General features: G+C 56.1%; 2 protein-coding genes across 3 annotated transcripts in view; both read left to right on the plus strand.

The window, feature by feature from the left end:
* The window catches only part of Ganab (glucosidase, alpha; neutral AB), a 13,382-nt gene extending 525 nt beyond the window's left edge, over positions 1-12,857 (plus strand). Inside the window, exons 2-25 of one of the 2 annotated variants that reach the window (XM_005414786.2) lie at positions 3,088-3,192; positions 3,313-3,421; positions 3,557-3,684; positions 4,987-5,166; positions 5,515-5,580; positions 6,227-6,296; positions 6,398-6,485; positions 6,570-6,666; positions 6,748-6,928; positions 7,217-7,370; positions 7,511-7,746; positions 7,834-7,960; positions 8,055-8,134; positions 8,348-8,491; positions 8,571-8,667; positions 8,852-8,953; positions 9,089-9,332; positions 10,786-10,850; positions 10,961-11,037; positions 11,140-11,214; positions 11,340-11,453; positions 11,534-11,646; positions 11,762-11,862; positions 11,954-12,857. In XM_005414786.2, the coding sequence (XP_005414843.1) occupies positions 3,088-3,192; positions 3,313-3,421; positions 3,557-3,684; positions 4,987-5,166; positions 5,515-5,580; positions 6,227-6,296; positions 6,398-6,485; positions 6,570-6,666; positions 6,748-6,928; positions 7,217-7,370; positions 7,511-7,746; positions 7,834-7,960; positions 8,055-8,134; positions 8,348-8,491; positions 8,571-8,667; positions 8,852-8,953; positions 9,089-9,332; positions 10,786-10,850; positions 10,961-11,037; positions 11,140-11,214; positions 11,340-11,453; positions 11,534-11,646; positions 11,762-11,862; positions 11,954-12,063 (2,863 nt within the window). In that variant the 3' untranslated portion in view covers positions 12,064-12,857. The remainder of the gene's footprint in view (positions 1-3,087; positions 3,193-3,312; positions 3,422-3,556; positions 3,685-4,986; positions 5,167-5,514; positions 5,581-6,226; positions 6,297-6,397; positions 6,486-6,569; positions 6,667-6,747; positions 6,929-7,216; positions 7,371-7,510; positions 7,747-7,833; positions 7,961-8,054; positions 8,135-8,347; positions 8,492-8,570; positions 8,668-8,851; positions 8,954-9,088; positions 9,333-10,785; positions 10,851-10,960; positions 11,038-11,139; positions 11,215-11,339; positions 11,454-11,533; positions 11,647-11,761; positions 11,863-11,953) is intronic. The other variant, XM_005414787.2, reaches the window with a different exon arrangement.
* Positions 12,858-16,947: 4,090 nt separating this feature from the next.
* B3gat3 (beta-1,3-glucuronyltransferase 3) lies at positions 16,948-20,998 on the plus strand. The gene is made up of 5 exons (XM_005414790.2): positions 16,948-17,225; positions 17,861-18,035; positions 19,376-19,736; positions 19,874-20,164; positions 20,616-20,998. Exons 1-5 carry the CDS (start codon positions 17,144-17,146, stop codon positions 20,712-20,714), a joined length of 1,008 nt encoding a protein of 335 aa, XP_005414847.1. The 5' UTR covers positions 16,948-17,143; the 3' UTR covers positions 20,715-20,998.
* The last annotated feature ends 101 nt before the right edge of the window (positions 20,999-21,099 follow it).

Raw genomic sequence — 21,099 nt, forward strand, 5'->3', positions numbered from 1 at the left:
CGGCCCTGCCCGCGCGTGGCCCGCACGTGGGCCCCGGCCTGGCCGCGGGAGCCGGCTTCACAGTCGCCGGAGTGACGTGCCCAAACACCACACGTAACCGAAGGGCTTGGCGCTCTCGGGTGTGCGGCACCCGCAGCCAGGTTGAAAGCGGCGCCCGGGGCGGTCCCGGGACGGGCAGTGTCCGCGGGGAGCGGCGCCCGCGCCGGGTCCGGAGCTCGCCCTGTGCAGCCTGTGATCTGAGGCGGTGCAGGGGCACGGCTCGCCCTCCAGCTCCTCCCTTCCCGGGCTGCCCAAGGGCTCCCGAGTTCTAGGGCTTTCCACAGGTTGCAGCTGATAGGTGCTTGGGAAAGTCCCCTCTCTGGCATCTCTGTGAACCCGTCTCCTGGACAGCGAATAGGGCTCCAGAGTGTCCAGCTGCCCGAGCCTCTGGTTGCTCTGCTTGGGGCAGTTGGACGGGGTCACCACTCCTCAGGAGCTGGGCTTGTGCCTTGCTGTTGGTGTAGGTGAAGCCTTTCTGCTTGGTGCTGGTGCTTACTCCTGCTTGGCCAATTTAACCAGTACCTGATGTATTCCTGGCTTCCCTGACTGGCCTGGTGTGGCGTGCTTGACTTGCAGAATTCTTCTGGCCCTAGAGAGCTTACGTGTTCTATGATCTCTTTTCTGATAATTTTCTTGTTGTTTTCTTTTTTGGGTGGTACTGGGGATGGAACCCAGGGCTTCCTTCTTGCTAGGCAAGTGCTCTACCACTGAGCTACATCCCCAGTCCTCTGGTAATTTTCTTTATCTTTAGCTTCTGAGCAGATACTGAGACTAATGCTAGATACAACGTGGACAGTAGGCCCTGCGCTTAACCTGCTGTAGATTGCAGTTTCATTGCATGTCCCTCTGCTCAACTCTCCCATTTGGAACATATTTCAGAGTGTGCTCCTTTTTCTCCTCACAGCAGTCACCAGAAGTGTTTAAAATGTACCTTAGGGTTTGGGAAGGTACGTCAGCGGTAGAGTGCAAGGTTCAGAGTTTGATCCCCAGCACTGCAAAACTAATAAAAACTGAAAGAGGTAATTTTCACTTGATCAGCATTTAGTAAGCACTGCACATGTTTCTTAACAGAAACTAAAATAAGAGCCCCTGTTCAGGGCTCACTCAGAATAAATGAATAAATCCTTCAAACTAACTTACTTAAACTTAAGCTTATTTATTAGTCCCTGTCTTCCATTTGCTAGCACACTGAGAGCTGATGGTTTGCTGTCACCTTGGGGTGGTAATCCCCAGAGAGGCCATTGGGGTTCATTGTGCTTGTGGTGAGCAAGTTGTGTGTCACACTGAAGTATGTGGGTCCAGGGCCAGGCAGAACTGGGTTTATTTCATTTTCCCTTCTTTCTACCTATTCAAGCTTGAATGGATTATTGAACGTGTTACAGACCTTAATTGTCTCATCTAGAAAGAAACCCTAATGCTGCATCTGATAAAGGAAGGAAAGATAGTGCATTAAAGAAGTGGGTTTTGGAGGCGGGTGTGGCTGCGCACGCCTGTAATCCCAGCACTCGGGAGGCTGAGGCAGGAGGATCATCGTGAGTTCGAGGCCAGCCTAGGCTACAAAGTGAGCTCAAGGCCAGCCTGAACTGCAGAGCAAGACCTTGTCTCAAAAAAAGACAAAAAAAAAAAAAAAAGAAGTGGGTTTTGTTTGTTGAGACAGGACCTCCCCATGTAGTTCAGGCTGGCCACAAACTTGTGGTGATTCTCCTGCCTCAGCCTCCTGAGTATTGCAGTTATAGGCATGCACTACTATGCCCAGATCTACCCCTAGGCCTTTTAAAATTTTATTGTGAGACAAGATCTGATAAATTGCCTACACTAGTCTAGAATTCGAGATCCTCTTGTCTTAGCTTCCTGAATAGCTGGTATATACCACCATGCCTAGTTACTTAAGAAAAATTTTTGCCAGGTGTGGTGGCACAACCTGTAATCCCAGCAGTCACTCTACATCATGATTGCTGTAGAGTCTGAGACCAGTGTAGCCTATAATAGTGAGTTCAAGGCTACCTTGAACTGCATAGTGAGATCTTGTCTCACAAAAAAAAAAAAAAAAAATTTTTTTTTCTTTTGAAAGGTGATCATAGTGTGGTGCCCAGGCTGGTCTTGAACTTCTGGGCTCAGTAATTCTCCTGCCTCAGCCTCCCAAGTAGCAGGGGACTACTAGTATATACCACTATGCCAGCTAGTGAGCTTTTAAAGAATTGAAGCCCAGGCCCACATCAGGCCAATTACATCATAGTCTTTGATGGCAACACCAGAGCAGTAGAATTGAAAGCTAGGAATGTAGAGTGGGTAGGACTTGTCAGTGCATTAGGGCTCAGCAGGTTTTATTCCGGTACCAGGAATCAAACTTAGGACCTCGCACTTGCCAGGCAAGTGCTGTGCCGCTGAGCTAAATCCCCAGTCCTCAGCATGTTTTAAATGTTGTTCTTTTCAACTTACGTAGGACGGTGGTGGTTTGAAGGTGTGGGATGCCTGGGGTGCTGAGGAAGCCAGGGATGGCGATGCCAGGCTGACTGAGACCTTGCCTGTAGCTTCCAGCTCTGTTGGTCCTCACCCGATTGGTGCCTGGCCCTGGGAAATGCAGCTTGCTTACTGTCCCTACCACCTTCACCTCAGGGATTGGCTGTCCCTGCTGCCATCCTCTGAGAGGCTGATGTAACCAGCATTAGCACCAGGGCCTCCAAGGGCCAGGACAGTTCCTCACTTCTGTGTCCCTGGGTGAAAGGTGTGGCCTGGCCCTTCACCTATGTTCACTCTTATATTTTTTCCTGTTCATGTATTTGCGGTACTGGGGATCGAACCCCTGGCCTTTGCACACCCCCAGCCCTTTTTCATTTTTATCATTAAGTTGCCCAGGTTGAGCTTCAATTTGGAATCTTGACTCAACCTCCCACAGTATGGGTGTTACAGGTGTGAGCCACCACACCTAGCTTTTCTACCCTTGTAGTGTGTCTCATTCTTTCCCCTCTCCTTGAGCTGTCTTGCAGCACAGGACAGGATGGTGGCCCCCTTCCCAAGCCCACACTGATCAATTCCTCTTCCCCATAGGTCTCGAGTGAGTTTGGTGCTGGCGTTGCTAGGGCTCTTCCTGGTGAGCGCCCTTGCTGTAGACAGAAGCAACTTTAAGACCTGTGAAGAGAGCTCCTTCTGCAAGTATGCGGGTTCTGGAGAGGGCTGGAGAGGAGGGGATGTGGGAGGTGTCCCAGGAAGCTGGCAAGTGGGGGCGTCTGGTACCTCCCACCTCACTCCCCTGCCCCCTGTTGGATTTGGCAGGCGGCAGCGAAGCCTCCGGCCAGGACTCTCTCCGTACCGAGCCTTGCTGGACTCTCTGCAGCTTGGGCCTGATGGCCTCACAGTCCAGCTGGTCCACGAGGTCACCAAGGTCAGGAGGACAGGGTGGGCGGCTTCCAGCCGTGTGGGATGTCCTGCGCTGGCCTGTTCTTGGGACTGACTGGTCCCTTGAGGAAACAGCTCTAAGGGTGCCACCTGTCCCTACGTATGAATCCTGTTCCTGCAGGTGGTGCTGGTACTGGAGCTGCAAGGGCTTCAGAAGAACATGACTCGGCTCAGGGTGGACGAGCTGCAGCCCCTGCGGCCCCGCTACCGGGTGCCTGATGTCCTCGTGGCTGAGCCCCCGGTGGCACGGTGCGTGTTTTCCAAGCAGCCTGCTGTGTTGTGCTCCTTCCCGCTCCCAGCGACCCTGTTTGGAGGCTGGCTTTGCTCTTACTGTGCTCCTCCCCACTCCACACCGCTTCCGGCCCACCTGCCCCTCACTGTCCTCACTCGGGCAGCAGGTATACACCGCCGCCTCCCGGCCTGGCCTGGGAGGACATAGATGAACACGGGTCTTACCTAGTGATATTCGGTGTCCCTGGTTTGCCCACCTCTTTAGCTACAGGGGCTTGAAGCCAGGGTCTTCACACTGAGACACATCCCCAGGCTTATTTTTTGAGACAGGATCTTGCTAAATCTTTTAAGTTGCTCATGTTGGGCTCAAACTTCCAATTCTAAGTGCTGGGATTACAGGTGTGAGCTATGATGCCGCCCGTTTTTTCTTTTTTTTTTTTTTTTAGTTTTCTTCCGGTACCAGGAATCGAACTCAGGGCATTGAGCTTGCCAGGCAGGCGCTGTGCCACTGAGCTAAATCCCCAGCCCCGCTGCCTATTTTTTTTAATTTTTATTTTTTGAGACACGGTCTCGCTATGTAGCCCAGGCTGCCCTTGAACCTGCAGTGATCCACCTGCCTCAGCCTCCCAAGTGCTGGGATTGTAGGAGTGCCCCACTGCGGCCCACCTCAGCGATGTTGTTTTGATGAACAGAAATTTCGAGCTTTGCTAGCTACGGTGCATGGTGTGTTTCCTCTGCAGCCCAGGTGAATGAGGCTCCTCTGGGAAACGTAGCAGTGCCCTGTTTCAAAAGAAAAAACTGTTAGTTACAAGGTTAGGAGCCTGGGGTATAGCTCAGTGGCACAGTGCCTGCTTGGCAAGTGCAAGGTCCTGAGTTCAATTCCTGGTACCAAAAAACAAACAATCAACAAGGTCAGAAAACAACTGGTGTCTATTTCCTTCTGATGCTTTTAGTTTTAAACTTTAAGCCATAGGGCTGGGTGTAGCTCATTGGCAGAGCACATTCCTCGTATGTGCAGGAGCTTGGGTTTCATCCCCAGCATTACAAAACAAAAAATTACTAAGCAGTAACCTTTCTTGAGTTGATGTTTGTGTCTAGTCTGATGTGAGAAGCGTTGTTCTCCCCTAGTGGAAGATGTGTTTTTTGGGCTCCTTTGATGATCTCCTGTCGTGGCGTTCCCAAGCTTCAGGACACTCCGCTCAGCATCTGTCCCTGCACTCTGACCACATTGCCTGGCGCTGTCTGAGGATCCCCTCCTGCTGCACCAGCCTGTGGCAGACCCCTGGCCCTGCTGACTTGTGTATCTCTGGTCTCTTGCAGGCTGTCTATCTCTGGCCGTGATGACAACAGTGTGGAGGTGACGGTGGCTGAGGGGCCCTACAAGATCATCCTGACTGCAAGGCCTTTCCGTCTGGACCTGTTGGAGGGCCGCAGCCTCCTGCTCAGTGTCAACGCCCGAGGGCTCCTGGCGTTTGAGCACCAGAGGCTCCGCAGGGTCCCGTGAGTGCAGGGTTTGGGCTGCGCGGTGTGGATGCGGGATCCCGGGGTGTCCTAGGCTGTTGTGAGCCTGGCGCTGGGCCCTTGTGGGTCAGGCCCTAGACCTGGAGTCCGGGGGTCAGCGACTTGTCCTGAGTGATGGGAGGTCTGCTTGGTCCATCTCTCCCTTTCCCCTCTCTTAAGCCATCGTGTTTCCCAAGTTAATTTTCTTTTTATTTATTTATTGTTTATTTTTGGTTTCTTTCCCCCATCTCTGGAAGTTTGTCGACTGAAATTCACTTTTATGTTTCTGTTTTTGTGTTGGTTTTGTGCCTCCTTCTCCCCTTCCCTACTCATCTCCTCCTGCCCCAGTTTCTCGGATAAAGTTAGTCTCACGCTCGGTAGCATGTGGGATAAGATCAAGAACATTTTCTCTAGGTAAATCTATGGCCACGGGTACTATGTCTGTTCCTCTCCCTCCCCTCCCTCATCTGGCCTGGGAAGGGGCCCCTGAGCTGTCCCGCTCCCATTCCCCTGGCTGGGAACCCAGGGAGAAAGCTGGGTGTGAGCCTCAGGAGCATCGGGGCCAACCACTGCCCTTGGGTGGCGGGATGCTGCGCGACAGGGTATGGCTCCCGGCCGGGACCCAGTGGGCTCTGGACAGGGCTGCGCACCACTGCTCTGGCAAGTACCCTGGGCGGAGCCTCTGAGGTCCTGGGCCTGAACTGACCCAATGGCTAGGCACAGCTCTGTCTGGCTGGGTGGGTGGAGGAGGCAGCAGGGCACACTTGGCATCTGACCCTTCAACTTCTGCCTGCCTGCCTCATCGGGGACACCAGCAGAGATACTGACTTGGGCCTCCGTGGGAGGCACCCCTGGCAGCATTCACCCCACTTTCCTTTCTCAGTTCTTTCCCCATCCTCTGAAAATTGCCTACCCGCGGGGCCCTTCCAGGCTTAATGTTCAGTCCCTCCTCTGGTGCTTTCGTTCCTTTGGACCCGTGGCTCTCTGTCCCCACCCCTCCTTCACTAGCCCCTCGTCCCTGCCCCTCTGGATTGGAGCAGACAGCTCTCCTACCTTCCAGGCAAGGAGCAAAAGACCCAGCTGAGGGCGATGGGACCCAGCCTGAGGACGAGGCTGGGGACGGAGACAAGGCAAGTTGGAGAGGAGGCTGTGAACCCGGTGTGGTGGGGCCTTGACGTGGGTGCTGGGGATGCCGCTGGTGACTGGGTCTAGGTCTCTTTCCTCCTTGCAGCCAGAGGAAACCCAGGAGACAGTAGAGACAGAAGAGCCAGGGGCTTGGGAGGAGACCTTCAAGACTCACTCGGACAGCAAGCCCTACGGTGAGCCTGGCCGGCGGTGGGGAAGCCCTGGCCCAGGGGTCTTGGTCCAGGGAAGCTCTGGGCTCAGCCTCGTCTTTCTTTCAGGCCCCACATCTGTGGGCTTGGACTTCTCCCTGCCGGGCATGGAGCATGTGTATGGGATCCCCGAGCATGCAGACAGCCTGCGGCTGAAGGTCACTGAGTGAGTCCTGGGGGAGCACCTGGCCTGGCGGGTGGAGACCGTGTGGCGCCCAGGCCGTCAGCAGCCCGGTCTCCTCTGCAGGGGTGGGGAGCCGTACCGCCTGTACAACCTGGACGTGTTCCAGTACGAACTGGACAACCCCATGGCCCTGTACGGGTCTGTGCCTGTGCTGCTGGCTCACAGCTCTCACCGAGACCTGGGTATCTTCTGGCTCAATGCCGCCGAGACCTGGGTTGACATTTCCTCCAACACGGCGGGGAAGGTGCGACCGGCAGGGAGACCAGGGGTGCAGGGTAGTGCCCTGGCTGCCTGAGCGCATGTGCTGGCGGCTGCTGTGTCAGGTCGTCTGGTGGTACTATAAGCTTGACAGGGCCCATCTCAGAGAGGAGCAGTGTGGGGTGGGCAGCAGGTGGGTGAGGGCAGGGTGGCCGCTGCCGATGCAGAGCTGGCATGGGTGGGTGGCAGAGGCTGAGCCAGTGGAGGATCTGAGGAGAGCACGGCTGCTGCTGAGTCTGAGTGTGAGCAGCAGTTGCCCCTCTGGCCCTTGCAGACCTTGTTTGGAAAGATGCTGGACTACCTGCAGGGCTCCGGGGAGACCCCTCAGACAGACGTCCGCTGGATGTCGGAGAGTGGCATCATCGACGTCTTCCTGCTCCTTGGGCCCTCTGCATTCGATGTCTTTCGGCAGTATGCCAGCCTCACGGGTATGCAGCCCCCTCGATTCCTGGCCCTGCTGCTTCTGTTCGTTTTTAGCAGTCCTGGGCTTCTCTCCATCTTTGGGTGTCCCCACAGGGCCCAGCCGGACCTGAGTCCCACTGTGCCCCTTCCCTCAATGACCCCACAGGGACCCAGGCATTGCCCCCGCTCTTCTCCCTCGGCTACCACCAGAGCCGCTGGAACTACTGGGATGAGGCTGACGTGCTGGAAGTGGACCAGGGCTTTGATGACCACAACTTCCCCTGTGATGTGATCTGGCTGGACATCGAGCATGCTGATGGCAAGCGGTACTTCACCTGGGACCCCAGCCGGTTCCCTCAGCCCCGCAACATGCTCGAGCGCCTGGCCTCCAAGCGGCGGAAGGTGAGGGGCTGTAGCCCTGCTTGTGCTCTTGGGTGAGGCTGGGGTCTGGCCGCCTTGGGAGGCTCTGACTAGCTGTGTCCTCCCCAGCTGGTGGCCATTGTGGACCCCCACATCAAGGTCGACTCTGGCTACCGAGTACATGAGGAGCTGCAGAACCAAGGCCTCTATGTGAAGACCCGGGATGGCTCTGACTACGAGGGTTGGTGCTGGCCAGGTAGGCAGGCCCAGGCCTGAAGCAGAGGACAGGTGAGGGATGGAACAGTGGCTTCCCTGCTGGGGGCTGACAGGTTGTCCTTGTTGCTTCCTAGGCTCTGCTGGTTACCCCGACTTCACCAATCCTGCCACGAGGGCCTGGTGGGCCAGCATGTTCAGCTTTGACAACTACGAGGTAGGGCAGCCTCTCCATGGCGTCTGCCTGGACCTCCCTGCCTCTCCCAGTAGTCTTTCTGCTTTGCTCGGTTGCCTGTAGCAAACTAGGGGGCCGCAGTGATCCTATGAGCACCCTGAAAAGTAGATCTTTCTGGGTCCAGGGAGTGCTGTGCACTGGCACTGTCTTGTCTTCTCTCTTCGGTTCTGTCCATATTTTTTGCCTGTGTCCTAGGGCTCTGCTCCCAACCTCCACATCTGGAATGACATGAACGAACCATCTGTATTCAACGGCCCCGAGGTGACCATGCTCAAGGATGCCCAGCATTACGGGGGCTGGGAGCACCGCGACATCCATAACATCTATGGCTTCTACGTGGTACGGCACCGGAGCAGCACTGGTGGAGGGAGGGGCTGGCAGCTCCCCAGCTGACACTGGCTCTTGCTCCCATCCCCAGCACATGGCGACTGCAGATGGGCTCATCCAGCGCTCCGGGGGTGTTGAGCGCCCATTTGTCCTGAGCAGGGCATTCTTTGCTGGCTCCCAGCGCTTTGGTAAGACCTAGAGAGCAGAGCTGTGGTGGAGGACCAGAGCCCGGCCACAAGAGCCACGGCTGGTGGTGTCCTTCCAACAGTGGTCCTGGGGGTCCCTGTTGAGGGTGCGGGTGAGCCCCATCATGCTGAGAGGGACCCTAGGGCCCAGGTCGCCCTCTCTATGAAGCACTCTCTTCTTTCTCAGGAGCTGTATGGACAGGGGACAACACTGCTGAGTGGGACCACTTGAAAATCACTGTCCCTATGTGTCTGAGCCTGGGGCTGGTGGGACTTTCCTTCTGTGGGGGTGAGAGAGGGGGGATCGGGGCCCACCTGAGGGCAGATGGTGGGCGGGGGGCTAAGGTGTGAGAGCCGTAAGTGCGGGTGCCAGGGCGGCCCGCTGCCCTCCTGCACCCTCCCTGAACCCGCTCCTCCTCCCCAGCGGATGTGGGCGGCTTCTTCAAGAACCCAGACCCCGAGCTGCTTGTGCGGTGGTACCAGATGGGTGCCTACCAGCCCTTCTTCCGCACTCACGCCCACTTGGACACAGGGCGGCGGGAGCCCTGGCTGCTACCACCTCAGCACCAAGATGTAATTCGAGAAGCCTTGCGCCACCGGTACTCCCTGCTGCCCTACTGGTACACCCTCTTCTACCAGGCCCACCGAGAGGGCGTCCCTGCCATGAGGTGAGCCGTTCACATGTGCTGTTGACTGGGCTGATCTGGCCAGGCCAGGGCCACCGCCTCCATTCACTAGGACCTCCGGGAGGAGAGAGTCTGATGGCAGGGTTGTAACTTCATCGCAGCACTGGGAGGCTGCAGCAGGAGGGTCTTGCACTTGGGGCCTGTCAGGCAGTGCAGTGACTTGGGAGAGCCGGCCAGAACTTAGGAAGTAGAGTGAGGGGAAGCTGACAGGAGCGCGTGACGGCAGAAGCACCCGAAGACTGTTGACTGTGGAGTGACGAGCTGTTTGACAGAAGGAAGACAGGGACGCTGTGTGATCCAAGCAGAGTGCGGCCTGTGCCAATGTCCCCAGGTCACTGGTGCCCTGGCTTGCAGTGCCTGGGTCAGAATGTGTGCTCCCTGCAACCTCCCACTTGCCTCTGCCTCTGGTTCCTCCCTGCTGCAGGGACACAGCAGGCCCATCCATGTTATTCCTCGCCCGTGAGGCTCTCTGCGTGGACTCCACACAGGACGGGAAGGCAGGGCAGTGGGTTGCAGAGCTGCACAGCCCCATGCGGGCTGTTGTTCCGGCAGCCAGGCTGCTCCAGCGCTGTCCACCCCGGGTTCTTCCTGGGGACTGCGCTCTGTGTTCAGAGCAGGCCCATACACACTGGTGGTTCTGTGCATGCTGGGTAAAGGCACTGCCAGGAACATGCCAGTTCACAGGTAGAACTGTAGGGAGAGACTGCTGAGCAAGCAAATGCAGTCATAGCACAAGAAGTCTTCGATAACCTCAGTGAGTGGCATCAGCATGGGCTTTAACCAGTGTGCCCCAGCCTGGTGGGTGGACCCAGCACTGCAGGGTCACCTGGCAGTGTCCATGATGGTGGGGGCCTCGGAGTGTCCTGTGGCCATGGATGCTGTCTGGTGCCATGGGGTTGCCATGACTGCCCAAAGTGAGCTGCCTTGTACCTGTGAGCAGTGGAAGGCCAGGCAGGTGGCTTGGAGCAAAGCCTGTGTCAGCTGTCCCCAGCTGCGTGGGAAGACCCTTACTCCCACCATCCTGACAGTTTGGTAGGACATGGCTGGGGAGCTCAGGATGCTTGAGGAAACTGTCTCTTTGAGGTGGGAGGACCAGGCAGAGGGCCCAGCAGGAGCTTGAGGCCTTTCTTGGCAAGTAGACTTGGTCAGGGTGAGGGTATAGCCTGTGGGTGAGAGAGGTGAGGCTCCAGGGTGACATAGGCCTGTGACAGGTCCTCGGGCCAGGGCTGTTCCTCTGGTGCCTTTGCAATACCCACCCTTGTGTGGCAGGCATTCTTGTGTGAGCACACGTCAGTCTTTCCACAGAACACCTAATGTAAACCAAGTCCTAGCGTGCTTATCAGAGATCCTGGCAGTGCTGCACACGTGTCTATCACCATCTGTTGCACTGGCTTTCTTTGAATGATGGCCAGTGTCCTCCTGTCTTCCTGCTTAGGCCCCTCTGGGTGCAGTATCCTCAGGACGTGAGCACCTTCAGCATCGATGACCAGTTCCTGCTGGGTGAGGAGAGGAGGCTGGTGGGAGGGTTGGGCTGATGTACCCCTGGGCCAAGTGTGTGAGCCCTGGGGCCGTGCTAGTGCCCCAGGTTGAGTGGATTCTGATTTGTGTAGGGGACGCGCTCCTGGTTCACCCTGTGTCGGATGCTGGGGCTCATGGTGTGCAGGTCTATCTGCCTGGCCCCGGGGAGGTGAGTTGCAAAAAGGCGTGCTGGGCAGGGTGGTGAAGCCAACAGAAGCACACGGGCTGTGGCCTTGCAGTGACCAGTGTCTTCCTTCACTGTCACCTGCAGGTGTGGTATGACATTCAGAGCTACCAGAAGCACCATGCTCCACAGACCCTGTACCTGCCCGTAACTCTGAGTAGTGTGAGTAGCTCCCCAACCGCCATGCGACACGTGTGTCTGTGGCCAAGGACCTGTGTGGGCACCTGTGGGTGACAGCAGAGGCTCCTGGACCTTGGGGCCTTCAGCCTTGCAATGCTCTCGCCTAGATCCCTGTGTTCCAGCGAGGAGGGACGATTGTGCCCCGGTGGATGCGTGTGCGGCGCTCCTCAGACTGCATGAAGAATGACCCCATCACGCTCTTTGTTGCCCTCAGCCCCCAGGTGAGTGCCTGCGTGGTGTCCAGGCCCCTGCCCTGACCTGAGCCACACTGCCTGGCTCATTGCACCCAACTTGCGCTCAGGGTACTGCCCAGGGTGAGCTCTTCCTGGACGACGGGCACACGTTCAACTATGAGACGCGCCAGGAGTTCCTGCTACGGCGCTTCTCCTTCTCTGGCAGCACGCTGGCCTCCAGGTATTGGCCCGGCATGGGGCGGGCGGCTGCTGACCATTCGCTCGCTGGTCTCCCCTGGCCACAGGCCCTCCCACTCTGGCCCTTCCCTGCTCCCGGGTGATGCCTTTCCCTTCAGCTCCGCAGACCCCCGAGGCCACTTTGAGACTCCAGTGTGGATTGAGCGGGTGGTGATCATGGGAGCCGGGAAGCCTGCCGATGTGGTGCTCCAGACCCCAGGTGTGTGTGGTCTTTGGGGTGGAGCCCGTGCCAGCCTCTGGGAGGGAAGTGGCCTTTCCCTGCGGTGACTGGTTGTTCTCACCTCCTCCAGGAGCTCCCGAGAGCCGCTTGTCCTTCCAGCACGACCCCGAGACCTCGGTGCTGGTTCTGCGCAAGCCTGGCGTCAACGTGGCCTCTGACTGGAGCATTCACCTGCAATAACCCAGGGTGGCGGTGGAGAGTCACCTCTTCAGCCTCTGACGTCACCCTCCTTACCTGAGACCAGACGCCACCGAACATCAGGCCTCGATGAGAGGGCTGTCCCTGGACTCCGAGTTCCTCTGCGACCTGCCCTCCCCTCCACCGCTGTCAGTTCGAAGCCTTCTCCCCGACCCCACGTCCTGTGGCTGTGAGGACCACCAGGCTCTGCCTGCTCTCCCTGCCCTCCGCGCCTGTGTCAATGCCTTGAAGAAGACGAGCGGTGAACTTAAGGCTCCTCCTCTCCTCCCCTCTCCCCACCCGACTGCCTCCCTCTGTTTACTTCTCCCTGGCTCTGCCCTGCCAGGCCACTGCCCCACGGGTACACTGGGACCACCTCAGCTGGCAAGGGAGGTGCGGATCGGGGTGTGGCTGCTGCGGAACCCCATCTCTCCTCCTGACCTCTCCCTCTGGGAGGAGTGCTGCCTCCCTGGCCCTGGGGAAGGTGTTTCCATGGCTTCTCAGTGAAGAGGGATGGGCATTAAGCTGCTTCCTTTATGGTCCCTTTGGGGTGTGCAAGATGGAGAAATTGGTTGTGGTTTCGTGGGATCACGGTCACCTGTATTTATTGCTGGGGGAAGACAGGGTGGGGGAGATGATCATGTGTGCCCAGGTTTGGCCCGAAGCCCTGGGTGGGGGTCGGGAGGACTAATGGGGAAATGGGATGGGGTGGGGGGGATTATTTTTTTTTTTACCTCTTGGCCCCAACTGTGACTCGTTTTGATAAGAGAAACAATAAAGAGAGAAAGGACACGGAATTTTCAGGTACCTGAATTCTAGTTGCAGTGGTGCAGCCTAGAAGGCCCAGGGCCTGACATTTTCATCTGGCTTCATTACAAGCCCCTCGGTTTTAGCACAACGAGCTCATAGCAGCCCCTGTGCTCACTCCACACCCGTGCTCACTCCACACCCGTGCTCTCGGGAGGGGCAGTTTAGCCCGATTGATGAGTGGGGCCAGTGCTCACCGTGTCTCCACGGGGTTGAAACAGCTCTCAGGTCAGGTGTTCTGACATGAAAAGTGATTCTTCAGTCAACAGCACTTTCAAAGAAAATACCTCCCTCCTTTTTTGAGACAGGATCTTGCTATGCAGTTCAGTCTACCCTTGAGCTCACTATGTAGTCCAGGCTGACACTGAGCTTGTAGCAGTCCTGCCTCAGGCTCCCCAGCACTGGGATTACAGGCTTGTGAAAGCATGTTCTACTTGCCATTTTTTTTTTTTGGTGGGGCTAGGGATTAAACTCATGGCCTCATGCATACTAGGCAAGCACTCAGTCACTGAGCTACAACCCTATCTTGAAAATCCCACTGTTGAACTGGATGCCAGCCTATAGCTGGAGCTACTCGGGAGGCTGAGGCAGGAAGATTGCTTGAGCCCAAGAGTTCACTCTACCTGAGACAACAGTGTACCCTGTCTCCCAAACTTGTGGTTTGGGGCTTATTTGCAAGGTGAACCATATAATACAGGACACATTTTATAAGGTTATTTGTAGTAGTCACCCAAAGAAGCATATACAAAGTGTTCAGGAAATCTGTCCACACACTTAAGACCAAGGAAACTATTCAAGAGCCTGGATCCCATGGAAATGTCCTGCATGAGTCCAGCTGAAGACCTAGAGCTCATAATAGTTTCCCCAAGTCCAACTGGAGGCCTAGAGCCCATAAAGATATCTCATGCAGGCCTGCTTCACGGATCTGCACTTGGAATGCCAGCGGGATGAAAGATCTGTGCTAGCAGGCTGAGGGAACTGCACTGGAGCCAGGAAGCGATGTTCAGAAGAACCAGAGCTCTCCTGAAAGGTACTACAGCCATCCTCAGCAACGGTGAGCTTCCCGACCACCTCAGATGATCAGGACAGCTGAGTTCCCATCAGGGAAGCCAACTCAACAAGCTTCTCCAGGAGACTGAGCTATGTATCATCTTCCCCTCCAGAGGCAGGAAGCGATGCTCAAAGTGAGGACCAGAGCTCCCCCAAAGTGAACCAAAGCTATTCTCAGTGCCAACAAGGTCCTGAGCTCCTCGGAGGATGAAAACATCCAGGTTCATCAAGAAAGTCAGCGTGACAAGCTCCTCCAAGAGAACCAAAAGCTTTTTACAGCTTGTTTCAGCTTCCCACAGGCACCCAACAGCTTCTACCAGCTCCCAACAGCCTTTCTCAGTTCCCAGCAGCGTTCTTCTTCTCCATTTCTGCCTCTTATGCTGCTGGCAACAGTCCCACACCCAGCATCACGCTTACTCAGTTCATCTGGGGGTTTGTTGTCAATCTGGTGCACAAACAAAACTATTTTGGGGAGGCAGAGAAAGGGAAAGGGGATTATCTAGTACCAAGAACTTGTTATGTTCCATTGCACAGGACAGTAACTCTAGATAATGTACTGTACACTTCATTTTTATGGCACAACATAGGGATAGAACCTAGGGCCTTCACCCTGGGCTACATCCTCAAGCCGCCTTTTTTGAGATTGGGTCTTGCTAGATTACCCAAGCTGGGCTTGAATTTGGGATTCTTCTGCCTCAACTTCCCCGAGTGCTGGGATTATAGTAGTATGCCACCACACCAAGGTGATATATATCTGTATACATCTATATCTTTATATACATGAGCTACAGAAAGGATTTTGAATGTTTCAACAACAGAGAAATCATTGAGGGGAAAGGCCAAGATTTCCCTGAACATTGAGTGTATACATGTATTGAATTGTATGAGCCAGGTGTGATGGCTCATGCCTCAGGAAGCTGAGGCCGGTGGGGCGTTGCAAGTTTGAGACCAGCCTGGGCTACAAAGTGAGCTCAAGGCCATCCTGAACTGCATAGCGAGACCCTGTCTCAAAAAGACAAAAAAAGAAAAAATTAATATGATTATGTATCAGTTTTAAAAACCCTCCCATTGTGTTAGTGACAGGAAATAGCTTCTTCCATCTTATACAATGAGCATGTGTCTCAGAGGCCATTTTACAAGAAACCTCTAAGGAAGGGTGTTCAGGATGGTTTGGAGTGTATGTAGGTCCCCAGCTACAGTTCCTTTGAGGCAGCCTGAACAGCTCATCCTGGGATTTGATGGAAAGAAGTGGGCCAAGAAGAAACAGCACAAGTTCTGGAGCTGGGCATCTACTTGGACATAGAAAATTGCCCCAAAGACAAAAAAAACACCAGAAAGCCGGGTGTGGTGGTGCATGCCTGTAATCCCAGCACTCCGGAGGCTGAGGCAGGAGGATCGTTGCGCATTCAAGACCAGCCTGGAGTACAAAGTGAGTTCAAGACCAGCCTGGATTACATATTGAGATCCTGTCTCAAAAAGACAAAAAAAAAAAAAAAAAAAAAACTTGCCCCAAGACACACTAGGTAGGCCAAGGCAGGAGGCTGGAGAATTCAAGCCCACCCTGGACTAGAAGGTGAGCTTGGACTAGACAGGTGGTCTCAGGAAAAAAAAAAAAAATTGCCTTCTGGCCTATGGCAATAACTTTTAATTTTTATTTATTTATTTATTTTTTGTTCTTGTTTTCCGGTAACGAGGATTGAACTCATGACCTTGTGCTTGCCGGGCAGGGGCTGTGCCGCTGAGCTAAATCCCCAGCCCCTTAATTTTTAATTTATGAAATAGGGACAGTGCTGTTGCACAACAGTGCAGTGGTCTGCACTTGTAACACTAGCATTTAGGAGGCTGAGACCGGAGGATTACGAATTCGAGGTCAGGCTGGTACATAGCAAGGCCTTGTTTTAAAGGGAGCTGGGTGTGGTGGCACACACCTGTAATCCCAGCACTCGGGAGGCTGAGGCAGGAGGATCGTTGCGAGTTTGAGACTAGCCCAGGCTACAAAGTGAGTTCAAGGCCTGAACTGCATCGCAAGACCCTGTCTCAAAAAAAAAGAAGAGGGGGGAAAAGTCGTGGTGGGAGCATGCCTATAACACTCAGGGGGCTGAGGCAGAAGGACTGCTGTTGGGAGCCATTGAAAATAATTACACGTGCAGGATGAAGCCAGCCCGAGAACACGGGAGGTCCTCGCAGTAAACAAGCCGTTGTAACTTGTTAACTGGTTGCTGGGCAGCGAGGCAGAAATTAACCAACCTCTCCAGGGTATAAATAAATGCTCTACTGTTTTAGGGCAGTCTTCTTGCTCATTAGGCAAGAGGTAACTCTACCTGACCCCGGCTATGGTCTCTTGTCTTTATTTTCTAAATTCTCTCCGTTTTTCTCCTGGGGACTACCGAGAGACCACCAACTCCCACAGGTTCAAAGCCGGCCTGCCTGCACTAACTACACAGCAAGAACGTGTCAAAAAACAAGCCAAATTGGGAGTGTGTGTGTGTATGTGTTTGTGTGGTACCATGCATTTTTTTCAACAGATAAGGAACTCTTCACAAATCTGCGTGTTATCCTTGCGCAGGGCTATCCCTGTACCATTCCAGTTTTTTTTTTCTTTTTTTTGTCCTTGTTTTGTTTTGTTTTGTTTTTCCGGTGCCGGGAATCGAACTCATGATCTCGCGCTTGCCAGGCAGGCACTGTGCCGCTGAGTTAAATTCCCAACCCCCCGTTCCAGTTTTTGTATACTATGTGTGCTGTGGAGGCGAGCGCGGTTTTCTCTTTTGTAGGGCTGGGTACGGAGACCCTTCTACCACGGCGCGGCACCCCTGCCCCACTCTCAAGATCATAGCGAGCGCCGCCGCCCGGGAGGGTCGGCCAGGCACGGCGCACGCGCGAGATTCCCGTCTACACAAGTGCAGAGCCCCGCCCGACCAGCCCTGGGGTTAGCAGCTTGCTCCGTGTCACTCCTGCAAGCGCATCCCTCGCGCTCCGCCTGGCTTCCCGCCCCTCGCCCGCACGCCGGATGTGACGTTACCGCCCCGTGAAGGAAGCAGGCTGTGAGACCGGAAGCTGGCACTGGGCGGGCACCGGTGACCGGAAGTGGGCACCGGGCGGCGCTGCCTGCCCCCGCTGCCGGGAGCCGGTGTGGGGGTGCGCGGCGGGGGCGGGGCCTGCAGGCGGAGGCGGGAACCCCCTCTTCCCGGGGTACCCCTCCGGGCGGGGCGCCCGCAGCGGCGCGGCCATGAAGCTGAAGCTAAAGAACGTGTTCCTCGTGTACTTTCTGGTGTCGATCGCCGGCCTGCTCTACGCGCTGGTGCAGCTGGGTGAGCGGGGCGGGCGGGCGGCCGCCCTCCCGGGCCGCGCGACCCCTCCCGCGGCCCGGGCACGCTTGCCGTGACCTCGCCACGTGCCCTCTCGGACCGTGCGCGTCCTCGCTGGCGTGGGCTGATTTGCTTCTGCCGCGTCCCGAGCACCTGGGCCGTGTCCCCGGGGGCGGGCGACGGACGCCGCCCCCCGAGCCCGGAGCCTGCGCCCGGCCCGGGCGCTGCCGTGCGTGGTGGCCGGCCCCGGCGTAGCACGCGCCCCTGTTCCTCCGGAGTCCCGAGCTGAAGTGAAGACTGCCAGCGGGGCGGGGTGCACGCAGTCCGTTCAGTACCCAGATAAAAGTTCCCAGGCCAGGGGTGCAGCACGGTGCTGAGGGGTTACTTAGCGTGTGTGAGGAAGTCCCGGGTTCCTTCTCCAGTTTTCGGGAGCCCCCCCAAATGTATATGCAGTGCATTGAAGGTGGAGAGAAGGTGCCGTTGAGTCAGTGCGCTGCTCACGCCAGAGGTGCAGACAGGCGAAGAGCTGAGAGAAGGGCAAGGGGAGCCTGCAGGTGCTTGGGTTAAAGCTCTGGACTGTAAACGGTCTGGGGTGCTCTGACCCCGTCCCTTTCCCTGTCGCTGCTTCCTGGGACCAGGTCAGCCCTGCGACTGCCTCCCTACCCTGCGAGCAGCGGCCGAGCAGCTCCGGCAGAAGGATCTGAGGATTTCCCAGCTACAGGCTGACCTGCGCCGCCCTCCCGCTGTTCCTGCCCAGCCTCCTGAAGCCGAGGCCTTGCCGACCATCTACGTCATTACCCCCACCTATGCCAGGTATGGGTGCTACGCGCCCAGGAGGACTGCACCCTCCTCGACTGCAACCACCCTCGTGGTTGAGGGTGAATGTGGGAGGTGATGGGCTTGTTAAACTACAGCATGGCAAACAATGGGATAGGTGAACCCAACGTTTTAAAGTTTCACTCAATGGCGCTGGGGATTTAGCTCAGCAGCAAAGCGCCTGCTTGGCAAGCGCAAGGTCATGAGTTCGGTTCCCGGTACTGGAGAAAAACCAAAAAAAAAAAAAAAAAAAGTAAAGTTTCACGCAAATAAAATTTTTTTTTTCGGTCTTTTTGAGACAAAGTCTCACTGTACAGTTCAGGCTGGCATTGAGCTCACTTTGTAGCCCAGGCTGGTCTCAAACTTGCAACTATCCTCCTGCCTCAGCCTCCTGAGTGCTGGGATTACAGGTGTGCATCACGATGCCCAGCTTCAAATTCTTAGCTTGCCAACTAGGGTTTTGACAGAAATCCTACTAAAGTAGAGAGTGTGCTTACCATGCACAAGGCTCTTCTTTACTTTTAATTATTTTTAATTTATTTTTTGATACTGGGGATGAACTCAGGACCTCGTGCTTGCCAGGCAGGTGCTGTGCCACTGGGCTATATCCCCAGCCTTGTTTTTTACTTCTTAAAACAATGTTGTCATCATGTATGGTTACTCCTGCTCGGTGTGGTAGTGCAAGCTTGTAATCCCAGCACTCAGGAGGCTGAGACAGGAGGGTCACTGCAAATTTAAAGCCAGCCTGGGCTACAAAATGAGTTCAGGATAGCCTAAATTGCATAGTGAGACCCTATCTCAAAAAGGCCAAAAAGAAAAAAAAAAAAAAAAAAATTCGGGCTGGGGATTTATCTTAGTGGCACAGCGCCTGCCTGGCAAGCGCAAGGTTCTAAGTTTGATTCCTAGTATCAAAAAAAAAAAAAAAAAAAAAGTATGGTCAGTCCTATTTTACAGCTGGGTAGGCTTGCAGTGCAAAGACATTTTCCCATGGTGACTCACCTGATACTGCCAAATTTGGGACTCAGAGCCTGATCTGGGCTGGCCATAGGGGCATATGTCTGTAATCCCAGCCCTTGGGAAGTTGAGGTAGGAGGATTGCCATGAGTTTGAGGGTGGTCACCATGTACCTGAACTACATGGCATGATCCTGTCTCAAAAACTAAAAAACAAACAACAAACCAGATCTGTCTGACACCCCTTAATTTACTGCCTACCCACCCCTAAGCAACAGAGCCCCATGGTGGAAGGGCAGGCTAGGCAACGGTCAGCAGAAGTGTGGGCCTGGTGGGGGAGCCTGCTTGGCTGGGCTGCAGTGCTCCTTCCTGCCTGTCCCACAGGCTGGTGCAGAAGGCTGAGCTGGTGCGGCTGTCTCAGACCCTGAGCCTGGTGCCTCGGCTGCACTGGCTGCTGGTGGAGGATGCCGAGGGCCCCACCCCACTGGTCTCGGGGTTGTTGGCTGCTTCCGGGCTACTGTTCACCCACCTGGCGGTCCTCACGCCCAAGGCCCAGCGGCTCCGGGAGGGTGAGCCTGGCTGGGTCCGGCCCCGGGGTGTGGAGCAGCGGAACGGGGCCCTGGCCTGGCTCCGGGGCCAAGGGGGCGCTGTTGGTGGGGAGAAGGACCCGCCGCCCCCCGGATCCCCTGGAGTCGTGTACTTTGCTGACGATGACAACACCTACAGCAGGGCTCTCTTTGAGGAGGTGAGGGCTGTGGGAGCGAGGACGGGGGTCAGCAGCAGCGCTGTGGCTTCGGGATGAGAAGTGGGGCACGCTGGGTGGAGGGAACTTCTGTTACTCCTTCCTGGGGCCACCCTGTCTCCTCTCTTGATCTCTGGCAGATGCGCTGGACCCGGGGTGTCTCAGTGTGGCCAGTGGGGCTGGTAGGGGGCCTGCGTTTCGAGGGTCCTCAGGTGCAGGATGGCCGGGTGGTGGGGTTCCACACAGCGTGGGAGCCCACCAGGCCCTTCCCTGTGGACATGGCGGGGTTCGCGGTCGCCCTGCCCCTCCTGCTGGCCAAGCCCGATGCACAGTTTGATGCTGCTGCCCCTCGGGGCCACCTGGAGAGCAGCCTCCTGAGTCGCCTCGTGGACCCCAAGGACCTGGAGCCACGGGCTGCCAACTGCACCCGGGTAGGGAAGGTGGTGGCTGGGACCTGGTGTGGGGTGGGCAGGTGCTGGGGATGTGGGGTGGCCCTGGGGCTGGGTGTCTGAGCAGGGGGGACCCTCAGACCTCATCCACTCTGCTTGCTCTACTGAAGGGAGGGCTGGGAGTGAGGTGGGAGAGTGGGTTGTCACTCTGGGAACTGTGTGGTGTGAAGAGCAGAGGACACAAAGGCCCCAGTCTTGCCCGGTTCCTGGCTTTTTAACTCTTTTATGGCCAGCACTGAACATAGAGGGCTGGAGGACCCAGATGCCTGGCTGCGACCTGGCCTGGTTCCACCTTGTTTTTTTTTTGTTGTTTTTTTTTTTTTAAATGTATGTGGTGCTGGGGATCGAACCCAGGGCCTTGTGCATGCAAGGTAAGAGCTCTACCACTGAGCCACATCCCCAGCCCTGGCTCCACCTTGAATCCTTCTGCCAGGTGCTGGTGTGGCACACGCGGACAGAGAAGCCTAAGATGAAGCAGGAGGAGCAGCTGCAGCGACAGGGCCGAGGCTCGGACCGGGCTGTGGAGGTGTGATGACTGTGCGTGACTTCCAGCTGTTTTGGGCACATACCTTGTGGGACTCCCCAGGCCTGACTCCTCACCAGGGTGTGGCCCAGCTGCCTCTCCTCCCTGGAGACCTGCCATGCAATAGTGCCCATGGGCTGGGGACAAGTGGTCAGCAGGGACAGTCAGACTGCGGGGAAGGGTAACTTATTGGGGTTGGCGTGCGGGGGCTGGGGGAGCTGGGCTGGGCCCTCACACCTGAGCATGTGAACCCCCTCCTGCCTCCAGAATAAACACCCAGCCCAGGGCCTGTTTCTGTGTGGTATAGCCCTCCTGCTTCCTGTGCAGGCTGACGCAGGTGGGAGTTGGCAGCCTGGCCTCTCCCTGGGCACAGACCCACTCATTTAGGGCCCAT

Source organism: Chinchilla lanigera, unplaced genomic scaffold, assembly GCF_000276665.1.
Source record: "Chinchilla lanigera isolate Chin_1 unplaced genomic scaffold, ChiLan1.0 scaffold00198, whole genome shotgun sequence".
Taxonomy (NCBI): Eukaryota; Metazoa; Chordata; class Mammalia; order Rodentia; family Chinchillidae; genus Chinchilla; species Chinchilla lanigera.